At 39.2% G+C, this 15,923-nt stretch overlaps 1 protein-coding gene across 1 annotated transcript in view; it reads left to right on the forward strand.

Annotated features, from left to right (window-relative positions):
- grap2a (GRB2 related adaptor protein 2a) overlaps positions 1 to 14,946 on the forward strand; it is a 48,232-nt gene extending 33,286 nt beyond the window's left edge. The window contains exons 2-8 of the mRNA XM_054734443.2: positions 6,600 to 6,732; positions 6,802 to 6,893; positions 7,063 to 7,182; positions 10,160 to 10,346; positions 13,034 to 13,120; positions 13,290 to 13,406; positions 13,966 to 14,946. Of these exons, the coding sequence (XP_054590418.1) occupies positions 6,655 to 6,732; positions 6,802 to 6,893; positions 7,063 to 7,182; positions 10,160 to 10,346; positions 13,034 to 13,120; positions 13,290 to 13,406; positions 13,966 to 14,145 (861 nt within the window). The 5' untranslated portion in view covers positions 6,600 to 6,654 and the 3' untranslated portion in view covers positions 14,146 to 14,946. The remainder of the gene's footprint in view (positions 1 to 6,599; positions 6,733 to 6,801; positions 6,894 to 7,062; positions 7,183 to 10,159; positions 10,347 to 13,033; positions 13,121 to 13,289; positions 13,407 to 13,965) is intronic.
- The last annotated feature ends 977 nt before the right edge of the window (positions 14,947 to 15,923 follow it).

Raw genomic sequence — 15,923 nt, forward strand, 5'->3', positions numbered from 1 at the left:
GGCTGTCTTGATTGACTTGAGTAAGGCATTTGATACAATTGATCACACATACCTGCTCAAGAAATGTGAATACTATGGTCTTCGTGGTAAAACAATCAATGGCTTGAAAGTTATTTAAGCAGTAGATTTCAATATGTTAATGTTAATGATATAGATTCACAGCTTGAAAGAGTAATATGTGGTGTACCGCAAGGCTCGGTGCTCGGACCGAAATTATTCAACCTATACCTGAACGACATCTTTTCTGTATCGTCTCGGTTAAAATTTATTATGTTTGCAGATGATACAAATTTCATTTGTATGGGAAAAGATATGAGTAAATTATTACAAGAGGTTGAAAACGAATTGGATTCAATTAAAAAATGGTTTGATTACAACAAGCTATCACTAAATGAAAATAAAACCAAATTTATGATATTTTCAGGGAAAAGGGACAATGACGGTGCTAAGCTGTATTTAAATGGAGTCCCAATTGAACAAGTACATGAAACTAAATTCCTAGGTGTGATTATTGATAGTAAACTCAGTTGGAAACCACACATTGAATATATCAAACGGCAAGTGTCTAAATCTATTGCTATACTTTATAAAACTAGTGATGTACTAAATAAAAAAGCCTTGTTTTTAATTTATAGCTCTTTAGTTATGCCTTATTTGTCTTACTGTGCAGAGGCTTGGGGAAATGCAGTAAAACATGTGTTGAGACTGTATTTAAATTACAAAAAAAGAAGATTAAAATAGTTAATAAATTGGGATACCTCGAACCAACCCATTATCTATTTATTCAAACTAAAACGCTAAAATTAGGAGATATTATTAAAGTAAAAATCTTAGAGATTCTTCATAAAGTAGTTAATGATAATTAGGGATGCACCGATCAGGTTTTTTGCTGCCGATCACCGATACCGATATCAAAGAATGCTGATCACCGATACCGATCACCGATACCGATCACGTGGATTGGCCAGAAATTTTCTACAACATTATAATGAGTGCTACAAACTACATAATCTGGGAATAAAGGAAATGTAACCTAATCTAAAATGGTCTGTATTAGGGTTGTCACGGTGTGAAAATTTAACCTCACGGTTATTGTGACCAAAATTACCACGGTTTTCTGTATTATCGCGGTATTTTTTTTAAACGTGCTACATTTTCACACAATTAAATAAACCCTGTATGTCAGGAAATATTGTCCTCAGTTTGTGTCTAAATTTAGCCTAAAATGTGTTATTTTGTAATTATGTTGTTTATTTGTTTACATTTTTCCCCTTTAGTCTTTAAAATACCAATATTTGCCCATAACTTTGTATTTTATGTCTGTTTGATGTCATCATTTAAAAATATTAGATCAGATGATACTCAGTACTCAAGTAGCCTTCTAATCAGATACTTTTTTTTTTTACCCTTACTTGAGCAATCCGTATTTCAGGAAAATATTGACCTCGGTTTGTGTCCTTCCAGTGAGCTTTGCAGATGTGGGAAAATGTCATCAGGCAGTAATCATTGTTAAGTTCATAATTATTCTCGGAGAGAGACCAACTCTTATCTGCCCCTGGGAGCCCCGTAATGCATAGCGTCATTTCAACATGGCGGTGTCTGCGACACGGTTTATATGCAGGTAGCGGCGCTGCGGCTGCTTTATATAGCGACTCGTTGCGTTCTCCCTCAACCCAAATCCTCGGATCACGCATTTTAGCTAAAACGCTAACGTTAGCTTGCCTTGCATTGACTGTAGAGTTGTGGGTGATGGTCACGCAGATGTGTCATGAGATAAGAAGCGTTGCTGCCTTTCACAGACACTTTTTCTGCTCGTGCTGCAAACAGGATAGCCGCCCGTCTTCTATAAACTTCCTCGGCATTCTTCAAATATCTAAAATATGCCCGTACTTCTGACTTTGTCTTCTTTGAGGGATAATAAATGTCCTCCTGAGCGCTGCCGTCTCCTCCTTTGACCATTATTTCAGCTTTAGCTTCAAGAAAGTTTTGTTGTAAACAAAGCGTGTATGTGCCGCCGGCAACTTCAGCAGATGATACGGTGGCTGGTAAGGGTCACCGCGCCTACACCGCAGCCACGGTAAACCCACCAAGATAATATAGTTTTTTAAAAACAAGACGGTTATTATTGTCAACATTTTTTTTACCGGGGTTTAGCGCTACACTGGTTACCGTGACAACCCTACCTGATCGGTTTGCTTTGATCTATTTTGAAAATTCCGATCAAAACCGATAGGGGCGCTATCGGCCGATTACGATCAAATGCCGATCCATCGGTGCATCCCTAATGATAATATCCCAAATTGCATAAAAGTTTATTTCAAACAAAGAGATGATCATTATAATCTCAGAGGTGTATTTATGTTTGAATGTGTAAAAGCCAGAACTAATGTGAAATCAAGATGTGTTTCCATTCTTGGTGTGAAATTGTGGAATGAGTTAGATGATGATTTGAAGAAATGTACTTCTTTACTAAAGTTTAAAGCAGGTGTAAAGTGTCACATATTTACAGGGTATGAAAAGTAAGTATAGACATTAATGAATTTTCATTGTGGTTATTTATATTGGGGAAAATAAAAGAAATGTATATTGGTTATGTATCTTAGGTGGAAAATAGGGTAGGCTAAAATAAGCTTTGCTTCTGCCTATTCCTTTTTTGGTTTAAATTCAAATTGTTAATATTGTTTTGTTTGAAAAAAAAATTTTATGTTAATGCTATAAACCAAAATAAAGACCGAAAGAAAGAAGAAAGAAAGTGTTAAACGCCTTTAGTTTCACCATCAAGATCAAATATAAATTAATTACTGTTATCAGTGATAACACTAATAAATTTATATATATATATTAATCAGAATTATTATCGCGGGCGGCCGCCGCCAATTAATTCGCGGACCTCGCAGTAAAAACAGGTTCACTCTGTGTGGATATTTCAGCTCCTTCCCAGTCATGGACCAGGACAAACTTGGTATCGATGGATTCGTGGTAATCTCAGGAATGAGAAGCTGCCACTGTTTTTCGTATAGCATGATGACACTGGTGTTAGAGGATTGTTATTGACCTGGTTAGATATTTTAAGCCTATTTTATATTTCTTTATATTTGATCTTGAAAACGGACAATCTTATAATTTGGCTGATAATGCAGGGATTATAAAATTTAGAGTACATTACATTCACAGAGAGAACCTGGTTTATTTCATGTCATATGTATTTAATATATCAATATATATCAGCAAAGCTTAACATCATGAACCATGACAGACATGACTGAAGAGCAGATGAAGATATCATGCCAGGCACTGATGAGAAAATATTACAAGGATCTCACAGCTGAATTTGAGAATGAGATGCTACACCTGAGAACAATATATGGTGCCACATTTCCACACATTCGGTCTCCTCTTGAGCTGCTTAATGCCATCTACAGGATGCAATTACAGAGCATTTTTGGAGAAGTTTATATTGGACTGAGGATATTTTGCACACTACCTGTGACTGTTGCTGGGGGTGAACGGGCTTTTAGCAAACTGAAACTGGTGAAAAATTATTTGAGATCAACAATGTCCCAGGATAGACTGAACAGCCTAGCTCTTCTTTCTATTGAAAGCCAATTAGCCAAAGGATTGGACTTTAAAGATCTCATAAGTGATTTTGCTAACATGAAGACCCGTCAGTGGGCATTTACTGGAAAATAAATTCCAGGATTTTTGTTTGAACACATTGTTGGCAAATAAAAATAATTATATGTGAAGTCTGGGCTTTTCACTTTTATTATGCTGGCATTTGTATTTGCTCAATATAGAGGTTAAACTAAGATCATATTTATTGTCTTGTCTTATAGCATGACAAAAAATGTGTAAGAGAGATATTAAGTAATTGAGCATGGGGGCCCACCTAGAAGACTTGTACCTAGGGCCCAGAATTTGGTGCTACGCCCCTGGTTCCAACTATCAGCTTGTGGAGCTCTCAGGAGACCGATGTTTTCCACCCGTTTCTCCCCTCCCCGCAGCTCAGCACATCTCTGATCGCTGCGGCCCCTGTCTGCTGCGCGGGCTGACGGCTTGTGGAGCTCTGGGATGGAAACCTTTCCACCCGGTTCTCCCTAGCGGCAGCTCTGCGCATCTCAGATCGCAGCGGCGCTTGTCTGCTGTGCGGCTGCCGGCTTGTGGAGCTCTCGGAGACCTCTGTGTTCCACCCGGTTTTACCCAGCGGTCAGCCCGGCGTATCTCTGACTCAGAAGCTCTGGTGTTGTGCACAGTTAGCTCTCAACTCAACTCAACTCAACTTTATTTATAAATCGCGCCTTACAGGCAAAAAGATGCCACCAAGGCACTACACTGATCAAATAAAAACATAAAACAGTAAGTCCAGAAAATAAAACATTGTATCACACGATACAGTTAAAACTACAGTGAGTAAAATCGCTATAAGTAAAACAATAAAACTAGTTAGAAAGGTTAAAAGACAGGTCATAAAAATATGTTTTTAGCCTTGCCTTAAAAACTGCAACAGAGGTGGAGGCCCTTATGCTGAGAGGAATCTTATTCCAAAGCTTAGGACCTGCCACAGCAAAGGCCCTATCACCACGCGTCTTTAGGTGCGTTCTTGGGACCGAGAGGAGCATGGAGTTCTCCGAGCGGAGTGACCGTGAAGGGGTGTATGGTTGAAGTAGTGACACCAAGTAAGGAGGGGCTAAACCATTTAAAGTTTTAAAAACTAGTAAAAGTATTTTAAAATGAATCCTAACATCAACGGGCAGCCAGTGAAGCGCATCCAGGACAGGAGTTATGTGGTCAAACTTGCGCCTGCCCTCTAAAAATCTGGCAGCAGCATTCTGCACCATTTGCAACCTGGCTATTGAGCCCTTGCTCACACCGAATAGAACAGAGTTGCAGTAGTCCAATCGCACCGTAATAAAAGCATGGACCATCGTCTCAAGATCATGACGTGACAGAAATGGTTTGAGCTTTGCCAGCCGACGAAGGTGGAAAAAGGAGGAGGAGATCACTCCATTGATGTGGGTATCAAAACTAAGGGCGCTATCTAGTTTAACACCAAGATTAGTCACCGATGTAGACAGCTGTCCCTTAAATGACCCACAGTCAGTTAGGGAAGAGTCACAATGTATGCTTGGAGCAAACAATATAGCCTCTGTTTTCTGATCATTTAGGCTCAGAAAATTTTCAGTCATCCAGGTCTTGATCTCCCTCAAACAGTTTGTAAGAATAGAAATAGAGAGACCACTTGACGTGTTCAGAGGCAGGTACAGCTGACAATCATCAGCATAAAGATGGAATTGAACTCCAAGCTCACGACAGATGTCACCTAAGGGTAGAATGTAAATAGAAAACAACAGAGGGCCCAATATCGAGCCCTGTGGTACCCCCCAAGGTAGATCAGAGTACTCTGAGGAATACCTTCCCATCCTAACACACATTTTTCTATTTGTCAGGTATGATCTAAACCATTCCAGGGCTAATCCTGAAATCCCGACATAATGATGAAGACGGTGAAGCAGCACTTCATGGTCTATCGTGTCAAAGGCTGCCGTGAGGTCCAGCAGAAGTAGCAACACAGAATTACCGCTATCAGTCGCAAGATAGATGTCATTGAGTACTCTAACCAGAGCAGTCTCCGTGCTGTGCAGAGCTCTGAAGCCAGACTGGAAAGTCTCAAAAATGGCATTCTCGTCCATAAAAACCAAGAGTTGGTGATAAACACATTTCTCTAGCACCTTACTCAAGAGCTCTGGTTGTAGCTAGGTTGCTACCTCCGTTAGCTTAGCTCCCACCTCCGCGTTAGCTTTGGGTTAGTTTCAGGTTAGCTTGTAGCTAGTTCGACCGGGTGTCGTCAGTTGATCCCAGCCTTACAGCCCCACCCTCAGCTCCACCTCTCTTCCCTTTTGTGGAATTGTCTGGGCTTGACAGAACCTGTGACACGGTCAAAATGGCGGTGGTGGCCACCTCCCATTTCTCTTCAAAAATGTGTTATTGAGCTTGTGGAAACCCATTGTCCATATATGTATATGTCGTTGGTACACACACCGGTGCTCACATGGTGCTCTCATAAGTATGGACTTGGGCACGTTCAACACATGTCTTAAGGCTGTCGTTGCCACTAAATGCACTATGATATATTATTTTGTGATTGTTCAGTAAAACAATGATGATTTTATATTTCTTCATTAGGTTGATGCAGTGATGATGGCATGCTCCTGTTGTATTGTTGTGTGTCCCTTTCCTGCAGGTCTAGAAGCAGACTATTGTTCATCATTGATTGTTCTTTTTCGTGGATTGACAGCACACTGAAGTGCTGTGAACAAGAGCTCGGAGTGTCTGTCATAGGTCATAGGTCAGATAGCTTGTTTTGGAGACTTATGTGGCAGTGTTGAGAAAAAGCAGCATTAAAACACTCATTTTTACACTGTGAAGATACTAAAACCATAAACATATCAAGATAAATGCTTCCGTTAGAAACAAAGTGTTTAGTCAATAAGCGGATTTTATTATCAGATTATAACATTATGAAACATTTTCCTCTCAGATGGAGCCACGGACAGAGTGTAAACTTCCTTAATCTTCCTTCTTTTTCTTTGTCTCTGCAGAAACCCACTTGTCGTGGACCGCTGTCTCCTATTTTTCTAACCAACGCTGTTCCTAATGGAGTCAAGAGGAAAGTATGATTTTACTGCCACAGCAGACGATGAGCTGAGCTTTAGGAAGGGTGACATCCTGAAGGTGAGTCTGAATCATCAGGTGTCAGGATTTATGAGCCGATGTGGGTCCTGAATCTGTGTTCCCGCTCAGATCCTTAGTCTGGAGGAAGACTGGTGTAAAGCTGAGATAAGTGGGCAGGAAGGATACATACCCAAGAACTACATCGATCTGCAGCATCCGGGGTGAGATAGACGCACACACACACACACACACACACACACACACACACACACACACACACACACACACACACACACACACACACACACACACACACACACACACACACACACACACACACACACACATTAACTCAGTCCCCAACACAACAACCCACTGCTCGTTGTTCAGGTGGTTTCGGGAGAACATCAGTCGCGTTGCTGCAGAGGACCAGCTGAGGAACAAACCCCTGGGAGACTTCTTGATCCGAGGATCTCAGAGTTCTCCTGGAGAGTTCTCCATCTCCGTCAAGTAGGTCCACTGAGTCTCTGCTCTGATGTGAGCTCAACTTTAGCAACAGGAATCCAGAATCTCCCTGACTGTTGGAGACAGAACTGGGACAAAACCTGAAGCTGGAATCAGACTTCCTATGAAGCTTTTATAAGTTCATCTGGGTCACAAGATGTGAGCGAGAACATATTTCAATGGTGCTAATTTTTTTTATCACTATTTAGTCATGAAGTTTATTTATTAGTTCTCAATTTTATCTCGATTCTTCCTTAACTTGTCTCGTGCTTTTGTGCTTTCTGATTTAGAAGCTTGACTGGGTCAGGTTTCGGATGGGTTTTAGGCTGAGTCCAGATACCTGCACTGATTCTGAGAATATTCCGAGTAGTTCAAACATTTCCAACATTCCTGAACCTCACCGTTAGCGATGTTTACGAGGAAGTTTCCAAAGTGTCTCAAAATGCTGTGGGGTATCTCCAGTGAGTCTCGGGGCGTCGCTCCCTCGTGTTACTGAGGTTTTGCAAATACTGAGAAAAAGACAATTATTGCTTGAAATTAATCAGAGTTGTTGCAGACGTCTGAATCATGTCTCGGTTTAGTTTCTGAGGTAAAGTGTGAGACTTTGGCAGGAGTTGTGGACAAATGGTGAAGAAAAAGAAGCGTAAATGAAGCTCTCTGTAACTGACCTACAGCAGAAACATCTGTCTCAGAGGTTAAATTTCAAGTGCCTGAAGTACCTATTTAATCTGGTCTGGCTTCCGCTGGTAAATAACCAAATAATCTGGATTATGATCGGGACTAAAATACATTTCCTGTTAGAAAGACGAACTTCCTTAGATCATATTTTAGTTTCTGTGTGAAAGTGATTTAATTTCTGTTGGCGTGTTTCTTCTGTAAAACCTGTTCCTGCTCTGGTTTCATCATCAGAAATAATTCATCTTTTACACACATTAGTTTCCCAAAACTCTGCAAGACTTGTTATTAAACTAAATCTAAACAAGACAAATGAAACTGATCAGAGACAAAGTTCTGTCCTCTGAGTAGACGCTTCGGTTGGTTTCACCGCTTTAGTACAGAAAAGTGCTGATGATTAAATTCTCTTCAGCTGTTCTGATGGTGCGCGCACTCACACACACACACACACACACTCACTCACATATATATATGTATGTATACATACATACATACATACGGTATACATATTTATAAATATATATATATATATATATATATATATATATATATATATATATATATATGTATAAATATGTATGTATGTATGTATGTATGTATGTATGTATGTATGTATGTATATATATATATATGTGTGTGTGTGTGTGTGTGTGTGTGTGTGTGTGTGTATGCAAAGCCAAGTTCTGCATGGACAATGATCAACCACTTCCATCCTTCTTCAGCAGATTGAAGCTGAATTATTTCAAACATCTGGACGCTGAAGCAAAATGAACAGTGACCTAATAAAATATTTAAATTAAAGCTTAAAGGATGGTGACATAAATCATCCTAAAATGATTTTGAATTATTTGTTAAGAGTGAATAAAAAAGATGATATACAATGGTCCAGGCGTAATGTCAGCTATTCCAATACACTATAAACTCATCTCCATGTTACTTCCTGATCAGTTGAAACATGGTTGTTGCAGTTTTCCACATTGACCAGCAGAGGACAATCCAGCCTTGGGATGTAGGAAACTGGGAATCACTTTGGTTTTCATAATAAAATATAAAAAATGAGCCAGAATGCTCCATTTCATCCTGAAAAAAATGTTTCACATTTCTGGCACAAAAAAAAAGTCTGATCCTGGAATATGTAAATATGTGTATATATATATATATATATATATATATATATATATATATATATATATATATATATATATATATATATATATATATATATATATATATATATATATATATATATATATATACACTATATATATACAGTATATATATATATATATATATATATATACAGTATATATATATATATATATATATATATACACTATATATATATATACTGTATATATATATATATATATATATATATATATATATATTTATATATATACAGTATATGTATATATATATATATATATATATATATATATATATATATATATATATATATATATAACTCAAAGCTCCATAGGAGGAATAGAAGAACAATGTGATGGTTACTCTCTGTTTAGAATGTATTGTAGTAAATCTGCAGGGTTGTTGTGTTCTTAGGAAAACGGAAACTTGAAGGCCAACTCTCTGTAGGAGTTTCAGGTCACTTTGGCTACATTGTAGCTCATCACCATCAGTGTGTGAATGTGTTCTCTTTGCCAAAATACATTTGTTGGACATGAGAAAACTATAACTGTCCTTCTTCGCCTGAAGTCTTCTGCACATAGCAGTGACTGAGCTTGTAAACAATAGGGTATAAACACAGGTTGCACATGAGCCTTTTTGACGTGGCCACTGACGTAGTGAGACCTAAAATCATCGTCAGTCACGCACACAAACAACGTAGAATTTCCAAATCTCCACTTTGGTCAGATCTTTTGAAAGACTTGTTTTTTGTGCCGTTTATTTTCACTTTTGTGTTGATGACAGGCCAAATGTAGAAAAACGATTTAGTTTTGTGGGAAACCTGGCTAGGTGTGTACAGGGCCTCATTGATGTTAACATGCCAGGTTTTTATTTCCATGTTTTAAAAAACTTGTCATCGTCTGTTAAATGTTGGTTTCCCTTTGAGATAAATCGGTATTGGTCCTCAAAACCAGAGGCGGTGCATTTCCAGATTTAGCTGTTTTCCAGTTTAAATGTGTCTAAAATTGTTTGATTTTAAATTATTCCAATTGGACAAAAGTTGATTTTGTTTGTCTTTAGCTTCACAAACTGAATTCCTGAATGTTTTTTCTGTGACAGTCCAGAGCCGAACAACAGACTTCCTCCTGTCTGACCCTGACATTTGTCCTCCGTCTTCCCTCAGACACGAGAACGACGTCCAGCACTTCAAGGTGATGCGAGACAATAAAGGCCAATACTTCCTGTGGTCGGAGAAGTTCACCTCCATCAACAAGCTGGTGGACTTCTACAGAACCACATCCATCTCTAAAACCAGACAGATCTTTCTGAACGACGGCAGCGCAGACACCAGGAGCCCCCCCGTGACCCAAGTAGGAACCGATTTCTACGCCTTAGTCAACGTTTCATTTAAAAGAACTCAAACTACACAACTAAAATGTCATCTCCCATTATGACTATTATAATGTGTTATTTATCAACAAATCATAAAATAATTCAGAGTTAAAGGTTGAAAATGAACTCATTTGGCCTTTTTTGATATTTTAGGTTATTTTGTGCAAATAATCAAGAAGCTAAGTAAGAAGCAGGAACTGAAACTGAATTATTATGATTTAAAATAATATAAATCACTGTTGTAACATATCAGCAATTTTAGCTGAATTACATTTTAGTCCCTTCTTCTGAAGCATAACTGAAAAAAAACATATTTTAATCATATAAAAAAACTAGAATGTTTGAGGTTATATCATTATTTTACAGTATTACTTCAATAATAATATGTTGTTAACTTATTATTACATTAATGAATTATTAATACATTGCTACCTCTAAATAGTGTATTTTATCGCTAAACTGTATTAAATAACCCTAATTCAAAAGAATAAAAATGCAAAGAACAATATTTCTTAATATAATTCTTGACAATAAATGGTGAATATTTCTATTAGAGCTGTTTGTTCTATTTTAGGTACTAAAATAAGATAATTAAAACTATAATATTTTATTAGGAGACAGCTTTCTCTGATTGTCCCTTCAGACTGACTTTAGAGTACGTGTGTCAGACACAAGGCCCGCGGGCCAGATGTGTCCTTGTGTCGGTAATAAACATATAAAATATATTAAAACTGACCTGCTGGCCAATTTTACCTTAAAGACTACAACTCTCATGATGCTTTGCGGCGTTAGCGCGGCAGAGCCGAAGCGCCCCCTCCTTTGTGTTTTTCCAGCGTCTGCTGCCGGTGTCGGTGCAGGATCTGCTCGGGTACAGAATCGGCTCGGGGTCCTTCGACTGCCGATGACGTCACATGACTGCAAATCTACTCGGCTTTCACACACACGTTTAGGAAAGACATCAGCAGTTTTGTTAGTAAATTCTTGTTTGTTAACACCTAAATGTTTTCTTTATAATTGTAATTTGTTAATAAAACACCATGTTATCTTAGTTTTGTAAAGAATGTGAAACTGCATAAAACCAACATCAGACTGACTAAAAATAGAACAGTTCTTATATGTGAAGCCACATCTGTTTGTATTAATGTGGAGTTCATCTGTACATTTCCTTAGTTGTTATCTAAATACATTCTTCGACTCAAAATGTCGCTTGGTGTCTTTCAATAAAGTTCTTATATTTTATTTTGCCCCGTTTCATCAACATCAAGAGCTTTTGAGGGTCACCGTTTATCATTTGCTTATATTTTACATTTCCTTTAGAAATTCAAACATATTTTCTCCAATAAGTGTTGATTTTTGGACTACAGGACTACAACCGCTAAGTTTTTCTAAGCAATCAAAATCATAACGTGATAACGTCACTTCCGTAAGTTTCATGTTCAGCCAATCAACTACTTTGATGTCATCGGCAGTCGAAGGACCCCGAGCCGATCCTGCACCGACACCGGTGTCTGCAGCTCCGCTGTCTCGGACAAACTAAACACTCCTCTCACTCAGCGCCGAGTTCACTCAGCTGTTTTCTGACGTTGAAGCCCAGAAACGGAGATTCTAGCCGCTCAGTAGTGTGTTCACGACTTAAAGAGAAAGTTTTCCAACTAACGTCCAGACAGAGCTGATATAACTCCAGCGAACAGCGACACGCTCAAACCAGCACGGCTCTGTGGTTGTGTTTCCTCCCCGACACACAACAACGTGGTCAAGCTGCTCAGACATGTTCATCAGCACAAACCTATGTGAGCACCTGTTGTCATCTAATGTTGTCATTATTATGATGAAGATGAACAAAACAACAGGAGTCTCCTCCTCAGCTCAGATCAACCCCATGATGCAGGTATCTGGCTGGAACAGGTGAGCATCAAAGTAAACCAGTGGAGCAAACTGAGCTTTAAATATGTTGGTTTTATGCTCTTTTTCTGCTCCAAAACATGAAAGTTAACAGGTGAGATGTTGCATTTTCATTTAAGATAAAATGATATTTTTATTTTGGTGTTGGCACGTGAGCAAAGATTTAACCTACAGTAAACAGGAAGTGGAAAGGCTGCAGATAGATGAATAGAATAGAAAATCCCTTTATTGTTCCTCAGTGGGGAAAGCTAGATGTCACAGCAGCGATGACACGTATTACAGGAGAAAAAAGGAGAATAAAAAATAAGAAAAATGAATAAACAAGAAAACATAAATCCTGAATAGATTTTAAAATGCTGATTATACCACAAGTAATGAATACCACTGATGCCTTTTATTTAAAACGGACTTGCTCGTGTGTAATTTGGTTATTCCACATTCAGTGTTGATGCAAAAATAAGTTTGTTTCAAAATTTAAAGGTTCAAAATTGCATATATGTCGATAAAGAAAATGTGCACATTTGCCGTCACTTTTTCAAAAGTGTTAAGTTTGGCCCTCGACTCCGTCCCAGAGTTTCATTTCGGCCCCTTGTGAGTTTGAGTTTGACACCCCTGCTCTAGAGCTGATGAAGCTTCTGTGTTCTGTTCACCTGACGACTTACAGAAAGTGAGCTCATAAATAGAGTGAAAAGCGTGTTTCTGCCTTGCTGCTCCTGATGCACTTTGCTCTGCTGTCGACTTCCTGCCTGCTTCCTTCCTGTAGGTGAAGAGAACGAGTTTGCCTGAGCAGCGAACTGCAGCTGCAGCTCCGTCGCAGCGCAGAGCCTCAGAACAGAGTCACAGCCAGCTGGTACGCAAACTGCCTCACAGATATGCTCTCAGAGACAAATAAATGGAATGGCATCACTGATGATTCGCTGTTAAATCAGCATCCTCAGCAGAGGATCTTTGTTTTCAGGCTGAAGCTTCAGCAGAACGTGTATTTTTGATATTTATTCCTGTTTTTTGTGTGTTTTTAGCCTAAATTAGCTGTTCTGGAGCAGCGGGCTCACACCATCGGTCACACCGGCAGAAACAGCCCCACCAGCTCCGCTTATCCCCCCCGACCCAACTCAGAAACCATGCCTCTGTTTCAGGTCAGCCTGCTTCTTGTCTAGCTGGATCACTGTGGAGTCAATTTCTTACCTGCTCCTGGAGAAGCTAGATGTCTGCAGTATGAGGGTATTAAGTGACTTTTGGAGGTTTTTGAAACCATCGTGAACAGCTGTAGACAGCATTGTGACACCTAAAGTGCCTTGGAAGTCCCCATTGAACCACCTAATCCTGATGTTCACTCCGAGGTCCGAGAAGGAGTCAGAACAAGACATAATTCATCCAAGAGCTCGTGTCTGCTGCTCAGGAACACAGCAGCGTGCTATCTAAAACTCCTCTTCTGGGTTCGATCACAACCTCCAGCACGAGGAGACTTCTGCCAAGTCTCTTCAGAATGTAGTTTGATGCATTTGTTCACGTTTTCCTTTCATCAATTTGAATTTGATGTTTAATTTTTCAAAATGGACGTTTGAGAGTGACTTCCAGGAGTTTCACATCTGTCGTTGCTCAAACTCTGCTTTAAATCCTCAAAGGGATTCTGACCGCGATGAAGAACTGCTGAGTCGTGTTTTAGGTTCTAACGAATGTTTGTTTCCTCCTCAGAGGCCATCCGTGCAGCAGGTGAAAGCGCTATATGACTTCACCGCAGAGGAAAGCGATGAGCTGGGTTTCAACGCCGGTGACGTCATCGAGGTGCTGGATCGCTCTGACAATTCTTGGTGGAGGGGAAGGCTGCGGGGGAAAAGTGGGCTGTTTCCTGCTAATTACACCATGCAACTGTGAGGGGAAAAATCACCACGGGCGAGGCTTTTACCACAACCTGCAGGCGCACCAGCCCTCGCCGCATGTGTTTGAGAGGAAACACCAAGCGGGCCTCCAGCGGGTGCTGCAGAGGACTGAGGTCCACTGGCGTGCAGCATGGCTCAAGCAGGTTTCATTGAACATTTATTCCCAGGAGCTCAGATATCCTAAAGAGGAAGAGCTGCAGGTGAAGAATGCTTTACCCCTTTTACTAGGACACACGTACCAGCTGGCTTTCCTTCAGGGAAACACCGAGCTGCTGATCACGCAGTAGTCTCAGTTTTACTGCAGATGTGTCGCTTTCCTGCAGCTTAAGGGGATATTTTGTACTTCCCTTTCAAATCTGATGGAGGGAGTTCGGGGACTTTTGTTTTGCTTTTTTTAAGCCTCTCAGAAGCATAAAGTCAGTCCTTCAAAATAAAAGCTGTTCAGGAGAATCCATTAGTTTCAGTCCAAAAAACTTTTTCATGTGGTTTTGTTTTTCCTGCTTTTTCACATTTAACATTTATTTCATGTCAATAAAAAATAGAAATAAAATGTTCTGTTTTTTATTTTCTACAGTTTTCTGGGTTACATCATGATCTTATTTTTAAATTGACTCAGGGAAAAATAGAGAAATATTAGACATTTTTTGTGCAGGACTGTGTACTTACAATGATCCTAGTGGAGGTTTTCCCGTGAATTATCGTTTGCACTAGTACAGTTATGATTTGACATTATTACAAAGTTTTAAGATCTCAGGTTTTTTTATTCTTTGGTGAATTTAAGGGAGACCTACATGAAGTATTATACGTAGTAGATGCTCATGGAGTATTAGCTGATAGTACTGCTTAACATACTGAGTAATTTAGTTTTATGGCTGAGGAATTTATGTTTTCATTCAGACATTTCACCAATATGTGATCATAATGACTAACTATAGTAGGTTATTATAGTTAGAATAAAACTGCTTTTAAAGGCGTGAAAACAGCATTTTTACTTTATAAACTCTCCACTTTTACCTTGGAAGTCCTGCAGAGGTTTTATGTCTTTTGTCATATAAAAACATCCTTTTCAAAGTTTTGCATGTAGAATTAGCCCAGTGTACAGTATTTACAGTGCACTTTTCAGGTTTACTTCTAACATTTTGATGAACGTTCTCAATTTAACGTTAGTTGGATCAGAAAAAATGCAGTTGGACTTAGTTGGGTTGTTATTATTATTATTATGAATATTATTATTGCCTCATTTACATTTGTTTTTGTTTTGTTTGTTTTTTTTTTCAAAAAAAAGTGCCACACTTTTAAAATATTAGTGCAAAATAGTGTACAACCCACCACCCCATTGTTGAGGGTCATTATGGTCTTCTGGCCCACCTGAGAGATGCTTCCTGAAGGTGTGGCTTGCTGCAAAACTGACTGGGGATCAGATTCAGAGCTGGGCTGAAGGATTCAGGTCAGAACTTTTAATGTTGGTGTCTCCTTTTCCTCCTCCCTGATACTCTCATAGTCTTTGTCCTCACAGTGTGTCTTTCATCCTTGTTATTCGTCTTGTGTCCTGTTAGTGGACGAGTTGTGTTGGGTGGATGTTGTTAGGTCTGAAATTGATCATCGGTTGCTGTTTGTGTTCACATTTAGTGAACATCTGTGTAAAAGCTGTGCATGTTAGATTCTGTTCAAAATAGTTGACACCCACCACGTCTGATGCAGCCAGGACCAAACTGTGCTGCTGACACGTGAAGCTGACATAAACCATCACAGCAACATTAGCTTTACATCACG

The sequence above is a fragment of the Nothobranchius furzeri genome, chromosome 5, assembly GCF_043380555.1.
Source record: "Nothobranchius furzeri strain GRZ-AD chromosome 5, NfurGRZ-RIMD1, whole genome shotgun sequence".
NCBI lineage: Eukaryota > Metazoa > Chordata > Actinopteri > Cyprinodontiformes > Nothobranchiidae > Nothobranchius > Nothobranchius furzeri.